Source organism: Temnothorax longispinosus, chromosome 1 (assembly GCF_030848805.1).
Source record: "Temnothorax longispinosus isolate EJ_2023e chromosome 1, Tlon_JGU_v1, whole genome shotgun sequence".
Taxonomy (NCBI): Eukaryota; Metazoa; Arthropoda; class Insecta; order Hymenoptera; family Formicidae; genus Temnothorax; species Temnothorax longispinosus.
The window spans coordinates 10,252,205-10,277,488 of NC_092358.1; the positions used below are offsets into that span (position 1 = coordinate 10,252,205).

General features: G+C 40.5%; 3 protein-coding genes and 1 long non-coding RNA gene across 11 annotated transcripts in view; 1 reads left to right on the forward strand and 3 right to left on the reverse strand.

Moving 5' to 3' along the window:
• The window catches only part of LOC139824668 (PDZ and LIM domain protein Zasp), a 34,942-nt gene extending 26,863 nt beyond the window's left edge, over nucleotides 1-8,079 (reverse strand). For 2 of the 7 annotated variants that reach the window (XM_071797212.1, XM_071797193.1), the window contains exon 1: nucleotides 7,673-8,077. In XM_071797212.1, coding sequence (XP_071653313.1) covers nucleotides 7,673-7,777 — 105 coding nt within the window. In that variant the 5' untranslated portion in view covers nucleotides 7,778-8,077. Of the gene's footprint in view, nucleotides 1-7,672 lie in introns of all 7 variants that reach the window. The other 5 variants (XM_071797215.1, XM_071797199.1, XR_011735232.1 and 2 more) reach the window with 4 other exon arrangements.
• A 117-nt stretch (nucleotides 8,080-8,196) lies between these two features.
• On the forward strand, nucleotides 8,197-11,149 carry LOC139824833 (uncharacterized). The gene is made up of 3 exons (XR_011735306.1): nucleotides 8,197-8,238; nucleotides 8,819-10,724; nucleotides 10,805-11,149. It is a non-coding gene; the product is annotated as an uncharacterized lncRNA (long non-coding RNA).
• A 134-nt stretch (nucleotides 11,150-11,283) lies between these two features.
• On the reverse strand, nucleotides 11,284-15,748 carry LOC139824805 (uncharacterized). Its single transcript, XM_071797355.1, has 7 exons — nucleotides 15,269-15,748; nucleotides 14,143-14,614; nucleotides 13,427-13,768; nucleotides 13,188-13,246; nucleotides 12,613-12,785; nucleotides 12,309-12,471; nucleotides 11,284-11,876 (listed from the first exon to the last, which is right to left on the reverse strand). The coding sequence occupies exons 1-7, from the start codon at nucleotides 15,563-15,565 to the stop codon at nucleotides 11,820-11,822; spliced, it is 1,563 nt and encodes a 520-aa protein (XP_071653456.1). The 5' UTR covers nucleotides 15,566-15,748; the 3' UTR covers nucleotides 11,284-11,819.
• A 144-nt stretch (nucleotides 15,749-15,892) lies between these two features.
• LOC139824580 (uncharacterized) lies at nucleotides 15,893-24,516 on the reverse strand. Of its 2 annotated transcripts, none has more exons than XM_071797122.1 (6): nucleotides 24,342-24,516; nucleotides 22,622-22,732; nucleotides 22,151-22,302; nucleotides 20,482-20,548; nucleotides 19,584-19,846; nucleotides 15,893-19,173 (listed from the first exon to the last, which is right to left on the reverse strand). In XM_071797122.1, exons 2-6 carry the CDS (start codon nucleotides 22,718-22,720, stop codon nucleotides 16,449-16,451), a joined length of 3,306 nt encoding a protein of 1,101 aa, XP_071653223.1. In that variant the 5' UTR covers nucleotides 22,721-22,732; nucleotides 24,342-24,516; the 3' UTR covers nucleotides 15,893-16,448. The 2 variants fall into 2 exon arrangements, with proteins under 2 accessions (XP_071653223.1, XP_071653226.1); XM_071797125.1 differs by having other exon boundaries at nucleotides 24,168-24,516.
• Between the last annotated feature and the right edge of the window lie 768 nt (nucleotides 24,517-25,284).

The window sequence follows — 25,284 nt, forward strand, 5'->3', positions numbered from 1 at the left end:
AGGAAGCTCGGTCCGTGGATATTAATAGAGGCTGAGGCCCGGTGGCGGACGCGCGCCACCGAGCTTACTCCCGTGGATATAAAAATATCGCTTTTATTTCTCACCGTGGCGTCTCGTCGAGTCGCCGAGACCTTTTTTTTCCCTTCTCTCCTCTCTTTCGCTACCGTTCGCCGCACGCATGACTCGATCCTTCGCAAAGTATCCGCGTTATCCTCATTACGCGCGCATCATTCCGATATAATTTGTCATGAATCCTGGCCGCAAATGATATTAAAATTGCTCGTTGGTGCGTCAATTTTTCAAAAATGTGTCGAGACGCTTTCATTTTAGATGTAAATTTATGTGAAACGTAATCTTCGGACAATTGTTTAATCATATCAGTTTGCACTTGTGAAGTTGCGAAAAATTGGAAGATATCCATAAACTAATAAATATCCGATATTAAAATTTTAACAAATTTATATGTAGCAATTACAATTATAGAATAATTACAATTACAGTTAAAAGAACGCACGGATCTTTTGCGTAATCGAAGTTCTGTTTCGCATTCGGAATGTCGTTGTATCGCTCGCAATGTCGTCCTCTCGCTCGAATCTCCAGAAGAGTTAAGCCAAAACACCCACGCAACGCAAATCTCTCGTCGCTGCTTCCTTCGCTGCGCCTGCCTCTCTCTCTCTCTCCCCCCTCCTCCGTTCTCTTTTTTTTTGTTGGTACACCACTCTCCCGAATATCACCTGGTCCGCTAGAGCGGCGAGAAATCTCAACGAATTTTCATTTCACAGGAATTCGGATTCGTGCCACATTTACGCGCAGAAAATATGCGTAACTCTTGCCAAAACAATGTAAATTGATCACCGCTCTCCGTTCACTTTTCCTGAGAACTTTAATCACACGTGTTAAACACCAGAGATTTAATTTATCATGACTAATCAACTTTAATTACCTGATGTTAGAAGCGATTAATTTTAATTGGTATACGCAATATAAGTAATTAATTATCTTATTCTTTCACACTGTTGCGCATTAATGTTAAATATAAAATCATTAGTATTTACATGGAAATTACTTTTTAACGGTGATGCATTTAGAATAATTTTAATTCACTTGTAACGTATTACTCTTATATTATTTTGATATTATTTATACTATGTAAAAACTGCCGGGAAACTGTACAGTTTTTCATGATATAAACAGGAGAAACCAAATTGGCTTGCAAGTGTGAGTCTGTCACTCTCGGATCGTTGGCCGAGGATTTGCGGATGATTTTCTCGGTTTTTGTCCTCATTTAACGCGACAAATCGCACGCGAATGCACTTCGCGGAAATCCAGATTGGATGCTCGTCTTCCGCCCTCATCGACGCCGATTTCGGCCGAATCACGACGAACGGTCCCCGGTCCATTCGATGCACTAGCGAAATCCAATTCATTCTCGTCTTGCGTCCGCAAACAAATCGCGCCGAGATTTCCCAGTCGCATCGTGCGCAACAGTGCGGATGCAACAGCGTAAACAGAACTCGCGATTGCCGGCAGTACAGCCGCAGTCAGTCGAAGGGATAATTTTAGATAGTCGATGTAAAAAGCTAAATATTTACCCCGATAGAAACCGAAACGCGCTTCCTGCTTGATAAGAGAGATAAGATTTTATTGTGTATTATATAAGTGTTATTTTAGCTGAAACTCTTTTCACATGTTTCTTACCATTTTAAATCACGTTATTTAACAGGATTGAACATATTCACTTTTAATTTAAAACGATTTAACGTGTTAAATGACGTAATTTAACACATAAAGAAACATGTAAAAAGAATTTCAGTCTAATGTGTTATTTTTAGGTGTTTATGTAAAAATAACACACTTGGATTTGTAGTGTGGTATAATATACCTATCTAAGAATTCATGCTTTGGCGACACTATCATCATTAGTAGTGATGTACACGTGTATGTGTTGTCACTATAGATAACCTAATCGCTTGAAAATGAAGGTTACTTCCTAAAATGTTAGTTAGCTATTTTATCATGTATGTTGCGTCTCTTGTACTTGTTAACAACTTCGTAATTATTTTAATTATATAATTATGATTAATTATTATATACGTATATTAATGATTAATTTTAATCATCAAAGAGAATTAAGAAGATAATATTTAATTTTAATATAACTTTCTGTTCAAATAGCTCTATAATAAGAAGACATGATTAGACCGTTTTTGTGCAATGTATCTAATTAAGAAAAATAATCGATTTTGTGAACCATACGTCGACGCTGGTTTCAAATTTCGCCAACGGAGATAATGATTGCACATATTTGTATCGCAGTTGAATGCAATGTTCCAGAAAGCGATCGTTCTTGTAAGAAACGACAGGCTTTCATATTTAATGAACTACTTTATTGCTCGTTAAATGAGCATGTTATTAAAGACTTTCTTTTTTCATCTGGAATTTATTCTCGTTGAACCACCCACATCTGTAGCAAATCGTCAAATATTGCCACACATCGTATATTCAGAAAGATTTTATTTGTGGATTGTGAATCGATCAAAGCCAATTTTATTCAAAGGACTTGTGAACAAAAAGTGTCACATATAAAACTGTCAATTAACATTTATAGGTTCAATTGTAACTAATCTAATTTTCAGCTCGAAATTCCTATGCATTTTTTTAAAAAACGTTTATTAAAACTAGTATACGTTAACGAGTTTATCTCATTATTAATTTATTCTTTCTTTTAGTAGTTGCTTATAGTAAAATATTATAACTTCTTTTGCGCACTGTAGCCAACAAATAGCACACCTATAATAACATTAATCGCGAGGCAAAACGCTTTCTTGCGTAGCCTCGTCAAAATTCCATTATATGTACAACGCATGAGGAAGTCCAGTTTAATTAGCAGAACGACACGCTATTATTAGGTCAACGCCACGTGCGTGACGTTAGTAAACGCCGAAAAAAATTCCTTTGAAATATTTTTCTCGTGTCACACCTTTCACCTGCGGCGGTCTCCTCGCACCTGGAAAAGTCCTTATCAACGGTGCGTGACGTCGTAATCGGCTAACGACGTTCGCAACTCACGTCGAGTCCTTCCACACGGCGCGATAACGCGACACGCGTGCGTGCTCGCCGTTTTCCAGCAAAATATCGCGTAACGCGAACGCCCACGCTTCGATGCACCGGTGCACTGGTGCACTCGCCGTGGAATTACGGGAAGCGTAAGCAGATACAATCTCTCTCTCTTTTGCGAGGGGAATAATCTACGGATAAAAACCTGCCGCACGGCAAATCTTGCGCGTGATCTTCGAAAAGTTGTACGTTGCATTAAAATTTAACGCGTGTAATTAAGAGCGATAAGAAGATCCGACGACGCACGCGAGAAATATGGTACTGAAGTACAATTTAAACGAATTAAAACGCATTACTACTTAACTGACGCACCCAATTAAATTAAAATTAGAATAGATTTCTCCCATGTCACTGAATATCAACAATTATTTCCGCTCTTTTTATGCTGAAATTAATGAAATTATACTGCTGCTATTTTGTTATATTCGTTGTGTGGAAGGTACGTAAGGGAAATCGGAGACCGAGTCACGCGCGCGTGCAGTCCTCGTATCTGAGATTACACTGGGGAACCTTCGCGATATTTGTTTACCATTCCTATCTTCTAAGTAGGAGGAGACGTATTTTTGTCGATTTACACAAGTTTGGTCGGTCCGATAGTGAAAATATTTATTGCTGCGGTGATCGACAAGGCTCGCGTGCGTATTCACTCGTAAAATCACGATAAACGAGGCCCCTAACGTTTTTACGCAGCCTCCAAAAATGCGTGTCTAATTCTAAATATTTCCCTGTCCGGCTGTTGGTCGATAGAAATCGTTCGATTTCGTTTCGAACGGGACTGCAGACCGGATACTCGCGGCCGCGTTGTTTGTTTCGGGAAGAAAACGTGGGTCTTCCCGCGAAGACGACGTCGAAATCGGCGCCCGCTGCCATCGTCGTTGCGAGCGAGGCCCGACCTGGCTCGCGCGGGTTTCGCAAAGGCACCTTCTAGAAATAGAACGCCCAAATAATTTGCCTCGGATTACCAGCGACGTACGCCGGTGGCTCTCCCCCTTCTTCTCTTCCTCATCGGAGCTAATCCTCGTGGGCGCATTTTTCCCAACTTTCAAAACGAGATCACGGAGTTATCGTGCGAAGTCTCCACGCGAACAAATAACAGAGAATTGAGAGAATAGGAAGTTAGGAATTCAGAAGTCACGTGGTATATATAATCCCAAATGCCGGAATAATACGTTAAATCCATTTATACGTCAATTTTTGCTTAAAATATTGAGAAAGAAAGAAAGAGGCTATTTTATTTAAAGATAACTTTAATTCTTGTCACTAAACTTTTCTACGAGCGAGAAATTCTGTAGGACTTATAGTAAAAACAAGTCGCAATGAAACGAAAAATTATATTCTCATCGAACGTCTGATGATCTTTATATTTATATTTGACATTTGATGTTGTAAAAATATTGTGTAAATATTGCATTTAAAAATCGCCAACGTTAGTATATAAATATCTCGCGTATATATAAATGTCCGCGTCGTGTTTCCTCAACCGCGCTCCGTCCGAAAATGCGTCCTTTAGCCGAGGAAAACGCGTACGATCAGTTATTCGCGCGATTAAAGGGTTGGAAATTATCGAGGCTGCGCCAAATGGTTTTATTCGTAATCGGCGTTTCGAACTTGGCCTTCTTCGTAGCGCACCACGTGGTTCGTTTATTTTACGAGGCCGCAAATACGGCGAGCGTTCGGCCGCCCCCCGCCCCCGGCTTTCTCGGAAAGGAGAGAAATATGAGTCCGACGGTGTCAAAAAGCGTCTCGCACAGGTTCTCGCAGACAGACGATTACCGATCCGATTTCTACCTCGCGATTCGAGGTACTTGAACTCGATCGCGCAATCGCGCAATCGCGACGATGTCTCTCGCCAAAACGCGTTAAGATCCGCGAAAATGTCCGAGCGTGCGGCAGGAAATCCGAGGAATCTCATGCCGTCCTTGAGACTCGAATTACAACGATTTTCTGTCGAAATTATATTTCGTGAAGAACACGAAAATACGTACCTATCCTCTTTTTAACAACAAATCGAATACGGAGTTTTGCACGAACTTTGTATGAGAATTACATACGTTATTACAGGCGAGTTTTATTTTTCTTTTCAACGATAAAAAGGAGGATGATTTTTTAAAATAATCGTTACAGGGGCATTTTGTAAGAACTGCGTTCTCTAAATGTCAGAGCGGCTTTTAAAGCGGAATGACTCACACAATAACCCGAGCTTTTAAAACACGTCGAGTAGACGAAACAGCATAAACGTACTCCCGTCAACAAAAAGTTCGCGCGAGGAGTTACGGATTACGGGAGCGCGCGAGAGAACGTTGAATCTCTGACAGCTCGCGCGTGAAAGCTGTCGCTAAATTCGCGATGGAGTAGCCGCAGCCGCGCGCCGCTCGACATTGGCACTTACGTGCCGTAACGTTTCTTAATAATAGCGCTTATGGCCGTATAACGCTGCCCGAACGTTCGGGAAAAATCGCGGGAAAGAATCCGCGAGGAATAGCGACCTGCGTCTCTACACGTTCGCCAAAAGCTTCTCGTGTTACAGCGCCAAGCATCGCCAAAACACGTCGGAAGCGGCGGTGGCGGCGACGAACGGCGGCGGCGGCCGCGGCGGCGAGCCCGGCGTTTCTCACGTAGTTGGCAACGATTTCTGCCGATGCGCGTGAAATAATTTGGCGTTTGCCGTCGCGTTACGTAACGCGTATGTGTGTGACGCCCCTCTGGATCGTAATATCAAAACACACTCGATCTCACGGTCCTGAAGAACGAAAAGCTCGCGCAAGAAAGCTCTCCGCGTTCCGGAGATCGGCTTTCCTCTCCCTCTTGAAATCTGTACGAGGATTTTGTTGATCGTAGGGTGTTAACGATATCGAGAGATTTGTAAGGCGAATAAAGAAGAATAATGATAATCGGTGTGATAATGATTAAATCAATTGTTATGATTGTTAACAATTTTGTGAATTTTATTTCGAATCGAATAAAGAAGAATAAAGAAATATGTTTTTTAATTATATTTTATTATGAATTATTTGTACTTGAGACGTGCTTCGTCTCGTAAAATAAGAGACCAACCGAAAGCGATTCCGATATCCTAATTTTCGTGGTAATCGATATTAGTATTTTAGATCGCGTACTAATTGTGAGAACGAGGGACTCGCGTTGCGGAACATTAACACGTGCCGTCTGCCTGTCGAGTGTCAACTTCAGCCTTTGATACAGATTTCATTTCCGAGGACGAGACGCGAGGGATCCCGTTTGCGTTTCACTTTCGTCTCGCTCCCGCTCTCGGAGTTCATTATCGTTATTCGCTTCCGCGTACCAGAGATTCGTAAATGTTTAATCACACGCCGCGGAACGAATTTACATAATAAAATTAAGATATGACAAAAATTTCTAATGAGTGTAGATACGGAAGGTATCGCATAATTGCATCATGATCGAATCTGCGGAGACGGGATTATGTATATAATATGATATAAATTTATTCCAGTACATTGTAAATTTATGTTAATTATAATAAAATCTAATAAATCTAATAAATTTGACCAATGGAAAATGCGCTGACATCTCAAGAGAGGCTTAATCGTCGCATAACGGAAACGCTGCTACTCGCGATTGTCAGGCTCCAATTGTCAGACGGGAACATTGATCGATATATCTTTGTGTTCAATGAAAATTCTATTCCGCCCGAGTTGTGGCAATTGATATCTCGCGAGCGACGAACGAAGGAAAGACGCAAACGAGAAAGAACGTCGTGTAGAAGCGAGTGCATATAGAAGCGCTGTATGGTTTCTCTTCATTTTACAATCGGCAGGTTCGTGATTTCGAGGCCGATCCTCTCTACTGTCGAAATGTTTGACTATCGAGAAACGTTGAGCGAACGACAAGGAACCGCAGATGAAAATAGCCATATAAAACATCGCTATATATAAACGGCTGCAAGAAATATTTTTACTACTGCTTCTGCCTTGAGAGATCCAACTCGAGTGGCTTCTTGAGCTACGCTCCTTCAAAAATCTGTTTAAAAAATCTCTCACGATATTTCTTTCAAGATATTCTTAATGGATCAATAATATTCGAGAAACATTGTATGTAGTAAACGCGCAATAATCAATATAATAATTAATATAAAAGATACAAACGTGAACAATGCCGCGGATAGTATGGAAAACGTATTCGTCCACAGAGATTTGCGGAAAAGCGCATCTTTTAAATCTCGAACACAACGTTGTGTATATTTTTGCGTCATCGCATCGCACAGTATATTATTTAACTCGAGTTACACCTATCACAATATATAGAGATTATTTGTTAAAATTTATTTAAATATAATATAATATTTTATATATTAATATAATGAACAAGCAATTTTAAATATTTTACAAACATCATAACGCTATGTCAATACGTAACGTAAATAGGTATATTCCGAAAGAGATTTGTGAGGGAAAGACCTACGTTATCACTCCTATCATATCACAGTTGATAAAATTCTTAGGAAAAAAAATCATAGCTGACGTAAAGTCCCGGACATCAAAGTAAAGGGTTAAGTGAACGATCCAGATTGACTCACCTTTTGCACGACGAGCGGCGTGCCGAAATCCTTGCCGCCTTGCAGACGGAAGCCCCAGGGGGACCCGTCGAACCTGGACAGCTTGACGCTGATCAGTTGTGCCATATCACTGTCTTGCCCGAACTGTCGATCCGTAGGTCGAAATTAAACGATCGTACGAACGAACGGTGAAATCGATCTCGAAAAACTGCGACGATGGCTGTTGGTGAACGAGCCCTTAGCTCGGCTCGGCTATACCTTGGAGATATCGCGATGCACCACTGACAATTGGGGTCGACAACGTCCGTTTGTTGGCCGTTTGTGTATACGTGTACTCTATAAAACGGGGGTATATGTATCGCGCTCTCTCGAGTGGAACGTGAAACGGGCACGTACGTTCCCTGAAGAACGCGCAGACCGGAGTAAAGGTATAAGAGGCGCCGAGGACGGTCAGTCGGGCAGCGGGGCCTCCTCGCCACGCGATTCGAAACGAAGAGGAGGAGTGCGAGAGCGCGGAAGGAAAGGGAAGGAATAGCAGGAGGGAGATAGCAGGAGGGAGATAGCAGGAGGATGGAGGGAAATGCGTGGTGGGTAGAAGGCAGCTGGAAGGAAGGCGGGGATGGAGAGAGGAAAAAGAGACAAATTTATTGTATTCTGGCAGGAATCTTTCTCGGACAGCGACGTTCCGCGAAAATAAATGGCGAAATTTCAATCAAAAGTCTTTTAAGTCAATTTCAAAATCATCAGCATCCGACAATCGAACAGTTTCAATATTGAATTCGAATCTGAAACCATTTGGATCTTTCAGAAGAAAGGTATTTAGATTTAGACACAGTAAAATAAAACCGATGTCTTGCAGGAACAAGACAGAAGTCAATTATTCCTCCTTGCAATGCAAACTATTTTCGTTGGAATCTTTCTTAATGTCCGAAATAATGCAAATTCTTCGCGCGACGACCGCCTTTGTCGCAAAGTTACGAAGCGAAGACAATCGGATTCTGAAATAAGGTCGCGAAATAATAGTCTGCGACGGAATGTAATCGAGCGCCGTTCTAAATAGAGACTAAGGAACCAAGGTAGACGGCGGAAAAGTAAACGGAGCGTCCTCCGAATTAATTATTAAAATAATACATTATCTTTTATTATTACTCATTACAAAATTCCCAGAACGATATCCTCTCAAACGACTGAGCGGATGTCGATGCATCCGGTGCATCGTGCAAGGTGCTCCTTATACTATGGCGGTAGGAGACAAGGGGAGAAAGATGCAGGCAATAAGATATAACGCCAGGACGGAAAGAGGAGGACCAGATCGAAGGAAAAGGACGAGGCAAGATCGGGAATGTCGAGTTGACCATCTCGATGACCATGACAAGAAGAGCGCGCACGCGTTTTGCGTCTCTTCCGTTCTTCTCCGCTACTACGCTAATTGCGCCACTCTGTCTGGCTTTGTTCGATGTGATCTAAATTATTTTAAATTGAGAGAAATGTGATAATCATGAATGAAATTTCGGCAAATTGTTAACTAATTTCGAAAGGAGAATTTCTAAATATATTTTTTATCGCACAAAGAATTTTATTTTATTTTACTTATAGAGATTTAACAAATAAATAATTATGAATTAAAAATTTAATTTTTTTAGGCTATGTTAGAAGTTATTTAGTTAAAGTTATTTAGTTAAAGTATAAAGGAAAGAGTTATTTTTTCAATTATCTTCTCTTGATTTCTCTTACTATATTTTCTTTTTAGTTTTATCGTTGATGTGTATATTAAAATGCGCGTTAGCATGTAAGAAGGGATTGAATTTTTTAAATGTATGAGCATGTTTGGAATCTCCTTTATCTGAATCTCGAAGATTTTCTTCCGATGTATGAGAAGAGCGAGATAGACCTAAGTCATCGTCATCAATAGGTCGTGTAAGGTTACGAATGAAAACTCGATCGTTAAATAAATTTTAACGCGCTGTCACATATTTCCCATGTCAGTAATCAGATATGAATTTATCGAAATTGACGCGCGCCGTGGCGGTGAAAACACACATGAATTATTCTGGAGAAAAGAATTTCCTGTCCCCTTTATTTCCCCGTATACAAAAATTATATAAGAATTCCTTCGCATGAGGCACGCAATAAAATTATGTTACGAGCTTTTCGTCAAAAATATTTAACTGCTTTAAATTCACATTCTCATTAAAATTCAATAAATATTTATTTCTAGGATCTGACTGAGTCTTGATCTGAAAATAACTATTCCAATTTTCTAGTTATGTATAATACATGTAACTTTATTTTTTAGGATCACATCGAGACTAATTTATGCGTCACATTAAATATAAATTTTATCGTCAAAATCAGAATTGATAATGTTTCTCGCAAAAACTTATGTATAAAATATTAAATTATCAATAGTATCAAATCTACTCTGAAAGAGACAAAGATTCAATCGACATTGTTTATTATATCAGTGCAATTTTTTTCCCAATATTAAAAAAATGTTATTAGTTTCAAATTCTATTAAAATGTTAGGTTCCAATTTTGCCAAAACTCAAGTATTTTTGTCAATACAATTAATACTTTTTATTTTAATTCCTCCTTTTTCCTCCTTAGATATAATATGTAATAGATATGAGCATGCTTAAAAATCTATATGTAACGTATCAATGGTATAACGTGCGAGTTCGAAAAATTGCAGACAGGGTACCTTGATGGACGCACCCGCGCTTGCGGCGACTGCATTCTGCGCCGGTGGCGGTCACGAGAGCGCGAACTAGTTCGTGAATCATGCCTAGAATGCTTTACATAAATTGCTCGGGGCCAACGTCACGATCGGGGACCCTAAACAAGCAAGAGTGAGAGGAGGACAGGGAGAAAGAGAGGGAGGGCGAGAGAGTGAAAAAGAGAGGGAAAGAGTGAGTAATTGAGAGAGAGAGAGAGAGAGAGAGAGAGAGAGAAAAGAGAGAGAAGGAGAAAACTAAAGAGGTTCATCGGCCAAGAAGGCAGACGTGACTCAGCTGGTCGTACGCATACGCGAGACGCGGATAACAGGGACCTCGGAAACCCCGGAAAGGAGAAAGTAAGCCTCGCGACTCATCCGCGCGGATTTCCGAGCGAGCGTACAATTGCGGTCGTTTACTCGGAAACTTGCCTTTCTAGGTCGACTTCAATCATCGTGTGTTCCGGAGATCCGGTAATCGCCTCGGGTAATCCGCGTTGAGCGGAATGACGAACCCACGCGTACACGCTGTACCCCACGTGGGAATGATGGTCCCACGTGGGGTACAGCGTACAGCGGTACACAGAGTGTATCGCGATCGCTTCGAGAAGCTAACAGAAACTAACGGCGATACTATCGGTTCCCGGAATGCATAACAAGCAAGCGTAGGCAAATGGATCCCTTAGCTTCCATTAATACCTTAATGTCCTTATTAGCGAGTGGACGCGGACGTAAGTGTCAATATAAAGTGAAAATGGACGCACGCTACTTTCACGTACATTCACTTTCTAAATCACTTTTCTCGAAAAATTAATTAATTACCAGACGCTACTACCTGAATCACACCTGATTACTAAACAACCTGTATATAACGATGTAATTATAATATGTATTGTTGGTAAAAGAATAATGCCATACATTTTGAGGAGTATAATGCTTGATTATTCCGGCAGGATGTAAGATTGTTTGATTTTACAGTTTACAACTATAGAAAAATGTACAGTAACAAGGTATAGCTGCATTTGCGCAAATTAATTGAATTCACATACTTAATTCGCAAATTAATTACATTTACTATGCTTTGGCGCATTTACATATTTGTTGAATTAATTGATCCGAACACGCGTGTAAATTTACAGAAAAGGCTAATCTCTTTGATATACGTGCAGTGTGCCGGCGGGGAAAATCTTTCTCGAGGCGATTTGAATACGAACATACGTACACACACACACACGTGCTTAGAATTATTACAACCACATTGTATCTCGATGATAGTATACGGTAACATTCTTCAAACGCGATCAACACGCCAGATAATTGCATTCCTAGTAATTTCTAACGGTTTTCTTGAATTTATCAGATATATGGATTTAATACATCCTTTCAAACATGATTTTTAGATTTTTCGCGTATGAATAAGATATTACATTCTGATCATCTATGAACGCTGCTGCATTAGTGGCTGACGCTTCGAGCGCTTCTGTCGTCTACAACACTCAACGCCGGTGATTTCTGAAAATATATTAAGAAATTAGATTTTCCTTGTTCTCCCTCGGTTAATAATAATATTGGAATAAAAGTAGTCTTGTTACCTTAATTTAATTAATTTAATAAATGTTAAACTACTTAATTTTAATTTGATTGAGTTATTTTGTTTGGAATTATTTACTCAGACAGATTATGTCATCTGTTTAATTTTAGTTAGTTTGAAATCAGATAAGATTTGATATTTATGGGATCTATTACACACAATTATATTGGGATGACAATGATTAATTGGCAGTGTCTGCTACCGGCAGCTTCATTAAAATATTTCCGTAAACACATTTAAAATCGCTTAAGAAATATTTCGGTTGTCACGACTTCACAATTAATTATCATCACCTCCATTCTGTCTAAGCGATTTATATTGACGGCCGTGAAAAATTACAAAGAGACGCTTACAACTCTTTCGATTATATCTTCCGCCGCATTGACTTTAGGAGGTCTGGCGGGGATGCCACTTTTCGGTTCTCGCTCCATTTTATGAATCATCTTATAAACACTCGAATTCATCAGGTAATCATAATTTGGTAAGCTCGTCTTCTCAAACTTCTTGAAGTTTACTCTGTACAATCGATCGATTTAAAACCTTTTCACTTGGGATCAGAACAATCGTGAATACCTATTCTCGGGATTCTTTCCATCTTGTAGTATAATTTTAACTCGTTTAAAAATTTTTTTATCAGAATCATAAAATTGGTCTTACCCTATCGCTTTACCGCGAATGACTTCGGCTTGGGAGGACAACACTTCCGCTATCATCTCGTCGTTGAAGAAGTCGTTCGGGCATCTCCATCTGCGACCTTGCGTAAGTTCGAGTTGCTTAGCCTGGGGCCACAGTTCCTGCGAGGGTTTCTTGCCTTTCTTGTGCACCCTTTGCTGAAAGTTAGAATTCGACAAGTTAACGACTTTGTTCAGATTCGAAAACGTTCACCATGCATCGGTCGCGTAAAAGAAAACAAAATTACGAAATTCGGATTCACGACACATATATATATACCCTTTCGATATCAATACAAAAATCGATTTATAGCAAAAAGAGGTGATGTAGGAACGATAAATTCACAAAATAAGGATATTAGGGATATCAATCGTAAAAAAAAAAAATACATATAATTCGATTCATCGTGCATTTACGTAATTATTATCTCGAAACAGGGTGGACTTTCATTAACATTTGACAAGTCTGTAATTTTTTAGCACGATCAATAAAAAGGGAGAACAGTACGATTATCATTTCAACCTAGGTAGAACACGAATCATTCCATTTATCGGGGGTACCTGCAATTCCTGTATAACTTGGTCTTTTGGTGACAGTTTAGGATCTGGTTCGAAACTTCCTATAATGTAGCATTGTTGTATTTGACAACATTATCTCATATCTATCTCAAGTATGATAAACGAAAAATCTTTTAATATCGCGGAACTTTGCGTTATTATGAAGTAACATTTCATCGTTTAATTATGTTTTCGCAAAATTCAATATAGTTAACGCATGATAAAATGAAAATAATATTCACCATGCGATGGGGCCGGACTGGGCGATTTCAGAAGCTTAGTTTCATAGGAAACGATGAATTTCTTCACTCTACTTCCTTCCTCGTCCTCGCTCTTCACGGAAATCATACCGTCCAATTCCTTCGTCTCCGCTTCCTCTTCTTCCATTTCCCCCTCGTCATCGCTAGGCTCGATCACTTGCGGCGTTGACCTTGATGACGTCTTGCGCTCCAAACACGCAATCTCCTCGATGTAATCGTAAGTCTCCGTAAATTCCTCGTCCTCCTCGTCAGTATCCTGTTCCTCCTGTTCCTCCTGTTCTTTCAGCTCTTCCTCATCCTTCCGCCGCGGCGCGACATTCTCCTCTGAATGACAATAAGTCAAAATTAAAGCGCGCTATCAAAAAGGAAAAGTTTCAAATTTCTATGTAAAAATTTTAAAAATTCTACATCTAATCGAGGTTACATTTTTATACATTCAAATTAATCTGAATATGAACATAAACAAGTTAAAAATTTTTTTTACAAAGTAAGTTGTGAAAGAAATCTTTTCTTGGGGGAAATAAAGTTATTTAATTTCGATAGAACGCGAATCTCGTTTTCATGTGATGACGGACGCGAGAACTGGCACCCACTCAGAATCGAATCGTCGCATAGCGACGAAACTCGAAAATATGCCTAGAGAATAATCGTCAAGGTCCGCTCTGGCTATTTTGAACGCGATTACGAATCTCGGTCACCTGACGACCCGCGGCAGCCACCGTTTCCGTTGCCAACGGACCGCTGCACGCCGCTAAGCTCCATGATCTTGTGCAGTTGCTCGGACACGATTTTCAGGTGATTCTCAATCTCGCTCGGTAGCTGCTTCAGAGCGAGCAACTGTCGCTGCACGTTCTCCAATTGTTGCTCGAGGCCGATCTCCGTGGATACCAGTTGCTTGATCTTCTCGTTATTGGCTTTTGCCGCAGCCGGATCTGTCGTGGAGACGCTCGAGTCCTCCTCGGTCGCTACTTGCTCGTCCTGCGTTGATCTTGCCTCGCAAGATTCGGGACGATGATCCTCCTCCTTGAACTCTGGTCTCTCTTCCGCTTTGATCTCGTCGACCTCGTCGCCTTTCTTTTCTCCTTCTGCCTTTGATACGGGACGCGAATCAGATTTTCCCTCTTGCTCTGCTCTGCATGCGAGCTCCGGTGTCGCAGCTGGAGTCGTTGTCTGAATCGTGAGAAAGATTGAGATTGTAGAAATATATTGGACAAGCATGTAAAGAATTTCGTCTTTAGATGACAGAAGTCTCTTAGTTTTCCAAATATTTGCAAAATTTTTTCTGACACATTATTTAAAACTTTAGAATATTATTTAAATCTTTAAAACATCTATAGAAGAATCTATCTAATCTTTTATAAGATTTTTAAATGTTTTAAAATTTTTATCTGAATAACGAGAAATGATTGTTTACAGCAAAACGAAACATAGACACATATATGTCAAAAACTATCTTACAAATTGTAGTAATTTTTAGCTTGTAGAAAATAAAGAGAAAAAGAGCATATTTTAAAAAATTCGTAAATCTAAAAGATCGACGATAACAGAAAAAGTAATCTTACTTTCATCTGGGAAATGTTATCTACATATTAATGTCATGCAATTGTTAAAAAATATTATTTTTGAAAATAACAAAACAATATCTCTTTCGACATTATTTTAAAAAATAAATAGCTTTAACTGACGAACTTATCTCTTTGTTAACAAAATTATATGTAAGATATTCAAGAATTGTGACCATTTTTTTTTATGATAATTGACAAATATTATAAATTTTTATTTAAAAAACTATTTAAAAAAATACAATATCGTATATGTACTTACCTTTTTAAATAACCAAATTGGAAGTCTTGTATTTAGAGTATACTGTATCAAATTGGCACTTATGTAGAATTTAAATAGGTATAGTATTTTATAATAAGGAACACACGTATAGGTAATGAACATCAAGTCAATAATAAATACTAAATAATTAGGATAGCGATAAAAAATAAATAAACTGTAATACGAGTTAAAGTACATATATCGCACTCCTAGAAGAACACTGTTATAACTCAAAAATTCACAATTTTTGGGAGAGAGGAAAAACAAATTTAATTCAATTGTGACTATGATAAACATATAAAGCAGTTTCTTGAAGAAGTTTACTGTGATTCACTTATGACACTATTCATTCAGGAAACCGCAACATAACCGGTTTAAAAGAATAACGACACTTCTGCAGTGGACTTCGCATAGATTTGTAATACTATAATAGCACGTAGGTAACATTTTAGGCATACTTTTTGTAAACTTAACTCAAAATTGAATTTTTTTAGTTGTGACAGTATTCTATTCTTCTGGGGGTGCGATACGTATAATAAAACGTCAGATTTCGAATTTTTTTTTGCTCTTTTTTTTGTTATGTAAAAAGGTTGATCGATAAAGAAATTTATAAGGAAGTCTAAGTATAAATAACCCATTTCAACATTTAATTATTTCAATATTTAATCATATTAACATATTTCACACATTTGAGGGATCACATAAGGAAAACGTTAATCACTTTTTCGCTTGTGTATTGAATTGGTCACATTAATTACCTTTGCATTCCAATTATTCTACAGTGAATTCACTCTGGTAACACTTATTTTAATAACAAAAAAACCAAACATACGGTTACAGTAAAATTCAAGGACACATTTACGAGACATTTTATACGAATGTCAGTGATCCACGATGACCTAATATCTGTGAGAGTTTCTAGAACAAATATAGAGATGTATAACAATAATCTGAGGTCAGTTAGAATCATTTCGGGACAAGTGATATCTATAATTAAATCTAAATACAATCACGGGATAGGCGTATTCGTATTGAAATTAACAAACTGACATTGAATTCTTAAATGAATTCAGAACTGAGTTTTTGATCGATTCTAAATTACATCTGCAGTTTAATTATATCAGCAGCATCAAAAGAAACAAGATATAAACGTCATAAGATGATCGTTAGATGACAATGACTACTTATACATGTACAGAAGGATGATCGAAGTACAAGGTACGAACGCATAAACCGCCAGCTTCGTGAAATCAATACCGATCTGGTTCGTGATGCCCTGATAGAGAATCGTCGGTACGAACGATAATCTGCGATTGTCGCGCTCGATTTCGGGATTGATCTTCTCCTCGCACTCCCCGCTGCTCTTCTCGGTCATCCTGAATGAGAACCAAGGCAGATTGAAGTGCATGCTCTTCAAACCGCCCCACGAAGCGGGAGTCACGAGGGAAACGGATTCCCTCCTGGACGACCTTGACAATCTTCTGCTTCCGCGATGGAACACCTCGCTGGATACGTAATCGCCGGTCGAACGGAGAACACTTGACAGAACATTCTCTTCTCCCTGCTCTTCTCGCTTGATCGATCTCGAGAGTCGCCTACTACCACGATGGAAGACCTCGGTGGAAACGTAATCCTCAGCCGACTGTAGGAATTTCGATAGTGCCTTATCGTCCTCTTTGGAGGTGATATCGACGGATTTACGCGACTTTGAGAGTCGTCTGCTACCACGATGGAAGACTTCGGTGGAAACGTAATCTTCGGCTGACTGTAGGAATTTTGATAGTGCCTTATCGTCCTCTTTGGAGGTGATATCGACGGATTTACGCGACTTTGAGAGTCGTCTGCTACCACGATAGAAGACCTCGGTGGAAACGTAATCCTCGGCCGACTGTAGGAATTTCGATAGTGCCTTATCGTCCTTTTTAACGGTGATATCGACGGATTTACGCGACTTTGAGAGTCGTCTGCTACCACGATGGAAGACCTCGGTGGAAACGTAATCCTCGGCCGACTGTAGGAATTTCGATAGTGCCTTATCGTCCTCTTTGGCGGTGATATCGACGGATTTACGCGACTTTGAAAGTCGTCTGCTACCACGATGGAAGACCTCGGTGGAAACGTAATCCTCAGCGGACTGCAAGAACTTCGAAAGAGTATCTTCCTCTTCTGCGACCACGTTCGTAGGCTTGGCCGAGTCGGGACATTCATCAGCTTCTTCGAACGAGACCGGATTGCTTTCAAGAATATTGCATCCATTTTCAGCAATTTCTTCTTCATTCGGATCTAGATTGTCGGAAGTGTTAATGATAAGGGTCGATTCCTTTTGCAACGGGCAGGACGGACCATCTTCGTGCCACTCGGAGATCTTTAAGATGCCTTTATCAGTTTGCTGCTCGTTTGGAATTGCATCGTCGGCAATGCAATTGGAAGTACTGATGGTAATGACAGGAAATTCATTTCGCGATGTGCACAACAAACCTTCCTCGAGCCATTCGGAGATTCTGGAACGAACGTATTCCACGAACAGTTCAAGGATCTCGAGATTTCTGCGAACCAGCCGCTCGAAGTATCGACCTCTCATCGTGCGTCTCATTTTCGATGATGTGGCGGTGATGACGAAGAGATTATCGAGACTGTTCTTCACGTGATCAAGAACGTTCGTCAACGCGGATCTCAGGCGCAGATTCTGCCGATGGAGACACTTTTCCACGTAACGTCCCTTCGTTCTTGTAGATTTCGGCCCGTCCTGTTTCTTTATTTCGATTATCTTCGGTTGATCGTCGGTAAAGCACGTCTCCCTGACGTGTTCGAGAATAGGAGCGACATTCTTTTGAAGAACGTGTTCAAGGTAGCGACCCTTGAAACTCGAACGTCGCTCGTGAATCCTTGACAAGTTCGACGATTCGGAGACGCCTGGTCTCTGCAACAAAAACTGGAACAGTGTCGTAATCAGGGACATCAGCCGGGTGCTTTCGTGTCTCAGATATGTCGCCAGATATCTTCCCTTCATTCTGGAGGCGCGGACGCGAGTCGTCTTCGGCTTTGAACGAAAGTGTCTAGCGACAGCGCTGACATTTCGGAGCAGAATCCTCTCGGCGTAGTGCGCTCGCGCGCACCTGCTCGTCCTCTTTCTGGTCTCGCTCGATGAAAGGCCATCGAGGCCGATATTTTTTAACAAATCACATTTCTTGAAGTGTACGCTTCCCGATCTCGTCTTCGCGAACTCGTCGACTTGTCGATCGCGAAGAATGCAGGAACGAGCGTAACCGCGAAGAACGTTTTCCAGGTAGCGACCTTTGAAAAGCGATCTCGCTTCGATTTCGTCGTATCTGCCGGCGGAACTGTATCTTCGAGACTGATTCGGCTTGACATGAAGGAGCTTCGATTTGCATTTGTATGTCGCATGACGCGCCAGGTGATCCTCAGAGGTGAGAAACTCGTTCGAATCGGATTCCGAAGGACGTGGGGGCGACAATGAATTATCAGTGTTATCGAGAGAGCAGGTTGAACACGAGGAACTTGAATCGGACAGGGCAGGGGGACGATTTTCTTCGAGTTTTTCCGTTTCATGCATCTTTACCTCGGACGGTTCCGGCGGTTCCGGTGTCCTGGCGACGGTCGCCTCCGATCCTGGCGGCAACAGACCCTTCTCCACGAGACGCGCGATTACCGTCTTCTTGTCCTGCTTCTTGATCACGACCCTGTAAGTCTCTCCTTCGTCCTCTTCAACCTTCGGCTCGTTCTTTGACTTCGGCACCGGTCGCTGGGGCTTCTGGAGGAAGGTGGAGGCGCGTTTCAACTCTTGCACCCTCTCAGGCTCGGCTATCGCGATGTGCTGCAGCTCCTCCAGAACCTTTGAATCTTTCAGGATCGAGGCTCGCGGTCTTAATTTCTTGAAGTTTACTCTGTTAACCGTGTCACAAAGACGCGGAGAAAGTTATCGTTATTATTATTGAAAAGAATTATCTGTATTTTATTACTAACATTAATTTATAAACTAATAAAAAGTAATTTATAAAATTCGTAGAGAATATATGCGTTCTACATATTCTCGAAATTAATTTTAATTATTACTTTCAAACTGAGAATTCTGCAACGAGTAAACAAAGTGTCCGACTTTAATAATAATATAAATATATCCTGACATTTTTTTAGAACCACTGCTTAAAATTCTTATATGTTTCAAATGTTTTTGATTAATTACTGAAAAAATGTTTTGCTTGAACTCTTTAAGTGACAAGATGATAAGGGGATGAATAAATCTTTAATCGCGCGGTGTTATCATCAGTTGGACTCGACAATCGTGGAAATGTACCCCAATAATCCTTTATCAGACAAGAGTTCCTCCTCCTCGAGGATCAGCTGAGCGATCTCGTCATCCGTGAGATTTTTGTTGGGCACGATCTCGCTGTTGGCGTCCACCAGTTTCTCCTCCGCGAGCTTATTCTCCTCTTGCCTGATCTCGTCTTCGGCGGACAACGGCTCGACGACGTCGACGGTATTCTCCTCTTCGTACCGCTCGATCACTGTCTCCTCCTTTAAGATCTGTTCTGGGAAGACCGGCGGTAAGTCTGCAAGCTAATAAGCAAACTCGACGTCATCGTCTCGTCGCCACTTTCTCTGGTACACCATATCTCTCTTTAAATGTCAAGCGGATTCGCGAGATCAAAGATTTTCCCCGATGAAAGCCGAGGTTTAACTTCCGGTGAAAAATATCGCGATTTTTTTCAATTGTAGGTGGGAAACAAATAGGAATCGTGCTGTTGCGAGCAGAGCATTCAAAAGAGTTAGTATACTCAATTTATTATTATAGCAAATCAGATATTTCAAGAATCGTGATATAACAAATTTTTGTTGCATAATAAAATTTTTTTCGAATTCTATAAGAATATTTTTCACATCAATTTTAAACATTTCTTATCTAGTAGGGAAAATGGGAGAAAAAGGTCGATTCTTTTAACTCTTACTTGGCGACGTGAACACTTATTTTTTTCTCATATAGTTTTTAAATCCACGAGGAGAAAGTCTCTCTTCAGAAATTCACGTAAAAGATTTTCAAGTTTCGTGGACGTGAGAAAGTACGCGGGAAAGAAACGCAGATGTGCTCCGGGGAAAAAGATGGAAATGAATGGTCGAAGAGTCCTTGTCACCAGTTAATAGTGCAACACGCACACAGGGATGCTATTTACCTTTCATCTCACGGATATACTCACAGCGATCTTATATGGGACGATGTTCTCTTCCGATATCGCCTCGGCTGCCTTTCGTGCCTCCTCCTCTCTGCGCAAGCAACAAACACAGCGACCAAGAAAATAGACTTTCTCCCGCTCGCGGTGCGCGATTATGCGCGCGGATACCGGGATTATATGCCGAATGCACCGCGCGCGCGGATTCCGGGTGTCGGTCTCGCGCTCTCTCGCGCTCTCCGCGCGGATATTAGCGGATCTCACGAATGCGACAAACGGCGAGAGAACGGGGCGCGACCGGCGACCGGGGACCAGCAATAAAATCGCCGACCAATGATAAACAGATCTCTCATTCTGGGTCACCTATTTATAGGTGACGCAATACATTGCCACACACGTAGCTCATACGCCGGGATATTCTTGCCGCGCGTCGCCGAAGTTATTACCGAGAGTATGCCGGCGATGAATGACGCGCGCCGCCCGGTACGGCTCTCTCGTTAGGCACGAGAGATCCTTGAGGACTCATTAAATTCGTTACAGCCTTCGGCCATCGCGATCCGAAATTAAATCCGATCTTGGTAACGACGTAAGACGATCGAAAGAATTCGCAGCCTTGGCCGGTTCTTCCGCACTTTCGGATGTCCCTATGTCTATATGCTACATTGGTTCAGTCAAAAGTTGCATAATATTTAAAGATTGATTACGTATTTCAAATATTTTATTCATCTTCCTCTTATATATATTTTTTCTTGTATTTTTTTTATTATATGTACATATATGTATACAATGTACTTTATTAGATTTAATTATGTATTTGTATGCAGCAGCAAGAAAAAACAGACAATCGGGATTCCGTAGCAAATTGCGCATTTATCAAAAGTGTTTTGCTCGCCGTTTCGACACATGGCGCAACTTTAAATATCAATAATCTCGGGAACTAATATTGGTTAAGAGCGATTTCTCCCGGGAGAGACCGCATAGGACAAGAACCTAATTTATACGAGCCGCGGTCGACATAGCTGTTGCATTTATGTACCCGCTTACTCGTCTTGGCCGCGGTGCAACCGCGATCGCGATCGGGCATTTATCTCCATTTCCTGTTTTGTCAGTATAACAATGTAAACATTATGTGTGTGTGTGTACGCATGAATCTAATTAACTTATATTCTTGAATAGTCCAACGGGGTAAAATGGTTTTTTTATCAAGTAATTTCTAACAGACGAAACGAAAGAAAAACATTTAAACGGTTGGAGGAATATTATCCATCGCAATATTTCAAATGATGTAATCCAAGAAATTAAAAACATCTCAATTTTGAACGTGTGTATTTACAATTGTGTGTAAAATACGTTCCAAAGGAAACTCTGATGAAAAAATTTCTCATATTTTCTCTGTAAGAATTAAGACTTATGAAAAATTCTGAAAAATATATATATACTCACTCACACACATGAAGTGTTCTATTATTATAATATTTTGTCAGAATTTTTCTGAAAAACGTTCTAATTCGTATAAAAAAAAATCTGAAAAATTCTGAGCATTCTAAGAAAGTCTGAAAATTTTTATAGAAATTCCGATTAATAATACAAAAATTCTGAGACATTTTTCCACCAGGCAAGACTGCGTAAGAGAGATGCAATATATGCTACTGTATCTTCCCTGTCCCATAATCGATCATCGTCGCAAGAGACTTACCTTTGCACGGCTAAAACGAAATTGTTGCCAGCGTGTACTAATGCTTCATGCGCTTGTCCGTGAGTCAAGTTGCTAATCGATTGATCGTTCAATCTTACTACGACATCGCCGACCTTTAAACCCATACATTCGGCCAGGCTTCCCTCCATGACCTGTAGATCACGTTTCACATTTTACGTCTTGCTCCTTTTCAAAAATTCAACGTGATTACCTATCCCGCTCGATTCTCTCAATCCTGATTTTATTCTACTCTTTTAGCTTTTGGATTCAATTGCAGAGGGAATGATAAAAACAATATGATATTTATAATAATTAAATTGCTTAAATTGATTCAAAGAAGAATTACCACGTCCGATTTTGTATTCGTGTTAGGAATATAAAAATAGCTAATATTATTTGAATTATAATCTCGTGATTTTAATATCCTCATTAGCATCAATAATCGCTAGATAAGAGAAATGGAAAACTCACTCTGATAACGGTAAGCGGCTGCGGAAAATCGCTGCCACCAGCTAGTCGAAAGCCCCATGGTGTGTTGTCAAATTTTGTAAATTTTATGCTGATTGCCATGACGCTCTACATCTGAAATTATATTTGACAGACTTATTTTTACAATAAGGCGATAAAGTATCGATAAAAATGTATCCTAATCATGGTAAACAAACTTTTTTTTTACAGGATCCTGGACGTTACAATCGATTTCATAATCGGGCTGTTAATCGGCTGTTAACTAACAAAGTGAGCAAAGCTGTAATATATTATTTATTTAGGAAACTCTCACGTTCAAATAGATATTCTAAATTGGAATTATATGCGTTCGCGAAGGAAAGAGCGATTGTATCAATCGATTATGTCGCAAGTATTCCTCAAATTCTGTATCGTCTTTTTATAATTAAATAAATTAATTGCTATTTTTTTTAACATCACACATGCATTGCTCTCATATATTCTTCCTATCATAAATCTTTAAATCGACAATATTTAAATACTTCGAGTTTGGTCGGATTATATTACGTAAGATTCGAATATAAAATTTGTTTTTGCCAAAAACAGGATTTTGGCGAGGCGTAGTAGTGATATGACAACGCAAATGTCGAATATGCAATTTCCAGTACTATTTTAACGCTGTTTACGAATGCAACCGAGGAAGTAAACAATACTATATATCCTGATGAAAAATATGCGTCATTTAGAGAGGGGTCAACGATTCCGGTTACGCGAAGTCGCGAAGTGCCAAGGTAAGGTATATGTCTAAAAATATAATCATAAATCTTAAATAGAACTTAAACCGGCAAATAAACTTTAACCGACATACGAGCAACGTGTGAGGAAATCAAACGTCGTCATCAAGTGATTGATGATATCTTCATATTAATTCTAGTCATAATTGCTAAATCAATATTGCTGAAATAAACACAGCTTAATTTGCACAACGCATCTTTCTTTCTTTACAAAATAAAAACATCGTCAAGTGAAAGCGAGAATATATGTACATTCGCGCGAATGCCGGAGTTTTACGCAAGAATAATCGAAACCATCGTGATCTCGATGGATTCAGATTCCCGATGCTGATGGAAGATCGGCCTCCACGATTTATCCGCGACAATCCAAGCCATCTTTCCACAACGGAAAAACCAAGCGCGATCGGTATCGCGCCGATCTCGCTTCCTGGATCTAGCGTTCATCGAGCAAACTCGCGACATGTACGCGACTCGCCGGAAATATTCGACTTAAACGATTCAACTTTCGTGTAGCGAATCGTCATACATTGCAGTCCAAAGTCTTTCTCGCAAATGCATAAGTAGCGTAATCCCGACGGACGCGATCTCTCCCTTAAATTCCATTATTTTACTCCCGAGCCGAGCCTCGCCGAGCCGCGCGCGAATCCGCGCTATGCCGACCCGGAAGCGGCGGGCATCCGAATATAGAGTGTATGACGAGTGACGAGGTGGTCCCCGAGTGTATGCCGACGGGTACGGTATATCCTGCTCGGTGGTGTTGTGTATATATTACTTGCCGAGAGCGCGGCGGGCCGAGCTTATAGCTAGTGCGGGGGTACGGAGCTTTTCCCAAGGAGGTGAGTCGGGGGGGTTGGCTGGTGGTCGATCGGATATGCGACGCCGCGCGGCGCGTAGACGCGGGGGTGCTGCACGCGCGAGATGCGAGATCGCTGCACGTGCGGGGGACTCACCGCATTCGCTGGGTGCGTGACACACAGCCGAAACGCCGCGGAACGGCCGCTGGAGCCGGCGGCGAGCCGTGCGAGAATACTAGCGCGGCGGAATAAAGTGCCGAACGGGTGACGGAAGGACGGGCCGGGCCCGGCCGTTGCCCGGCGCAATGCGGCCGAAACGGTGTCACGACAGGCTTTGCCAGAGGGCAAGACCGGCAAGACGCAGCGGAGCTTGCAAGCTGCAAATACTACAAGCGAGGGGCACGAGCAGCCGATGACGCGGGGCTCTCGCGCCGCCGCCGGCTCGAGATCTATTTACTGATCGATCTATATTGGATTTGAGCCTCGATTTCCGGTGGCGAATTACGCCCGCCTCCGCGGATCCCCGACGGATCCGCAAGTTTGAATGAGTCCTTTCCTTTCGGGAATAATGCTCCCGAAAGGAGGGCCCAAACTTGCGTAATTCAAATAAGACTTGCGTCTTCAATTCTCGACTGTATTGCAGAAAAAAACACGCTGAAGAATTAACTTCCTATCTTGACCCGATAAGAAAAATACATACAAATAACAGTAAAGACTTTTTTCATCGACCCTACTATCGTTTTTTAATCATAACAATACGGCCAATAGTTTTGATCGATTAATCGTCAAAATTGAATTTATTAATTTATTAATCAATTTAGAAGGACCAAAACCCATGGTTGAAACGTCTTGACGATTAATTGATCAAATTATTTCAGATTTTTTCCTCCAAATCATCTTTGTAAAATCTGAATAATAATGAGAAGAAATATGAGAAAATCTGTGCAATTTGTCAGAAATTTTCATACGGATACTGAAATATTCCGAAAATCTTCATCCAAATATTTTTGAAAGTATCTCAGAAATTTGATACATTTTTTCAGAATTTTTCATAAGTCTCAAATCTTACAAAGTTTCTGAGAAAATATGAGAAATTTTT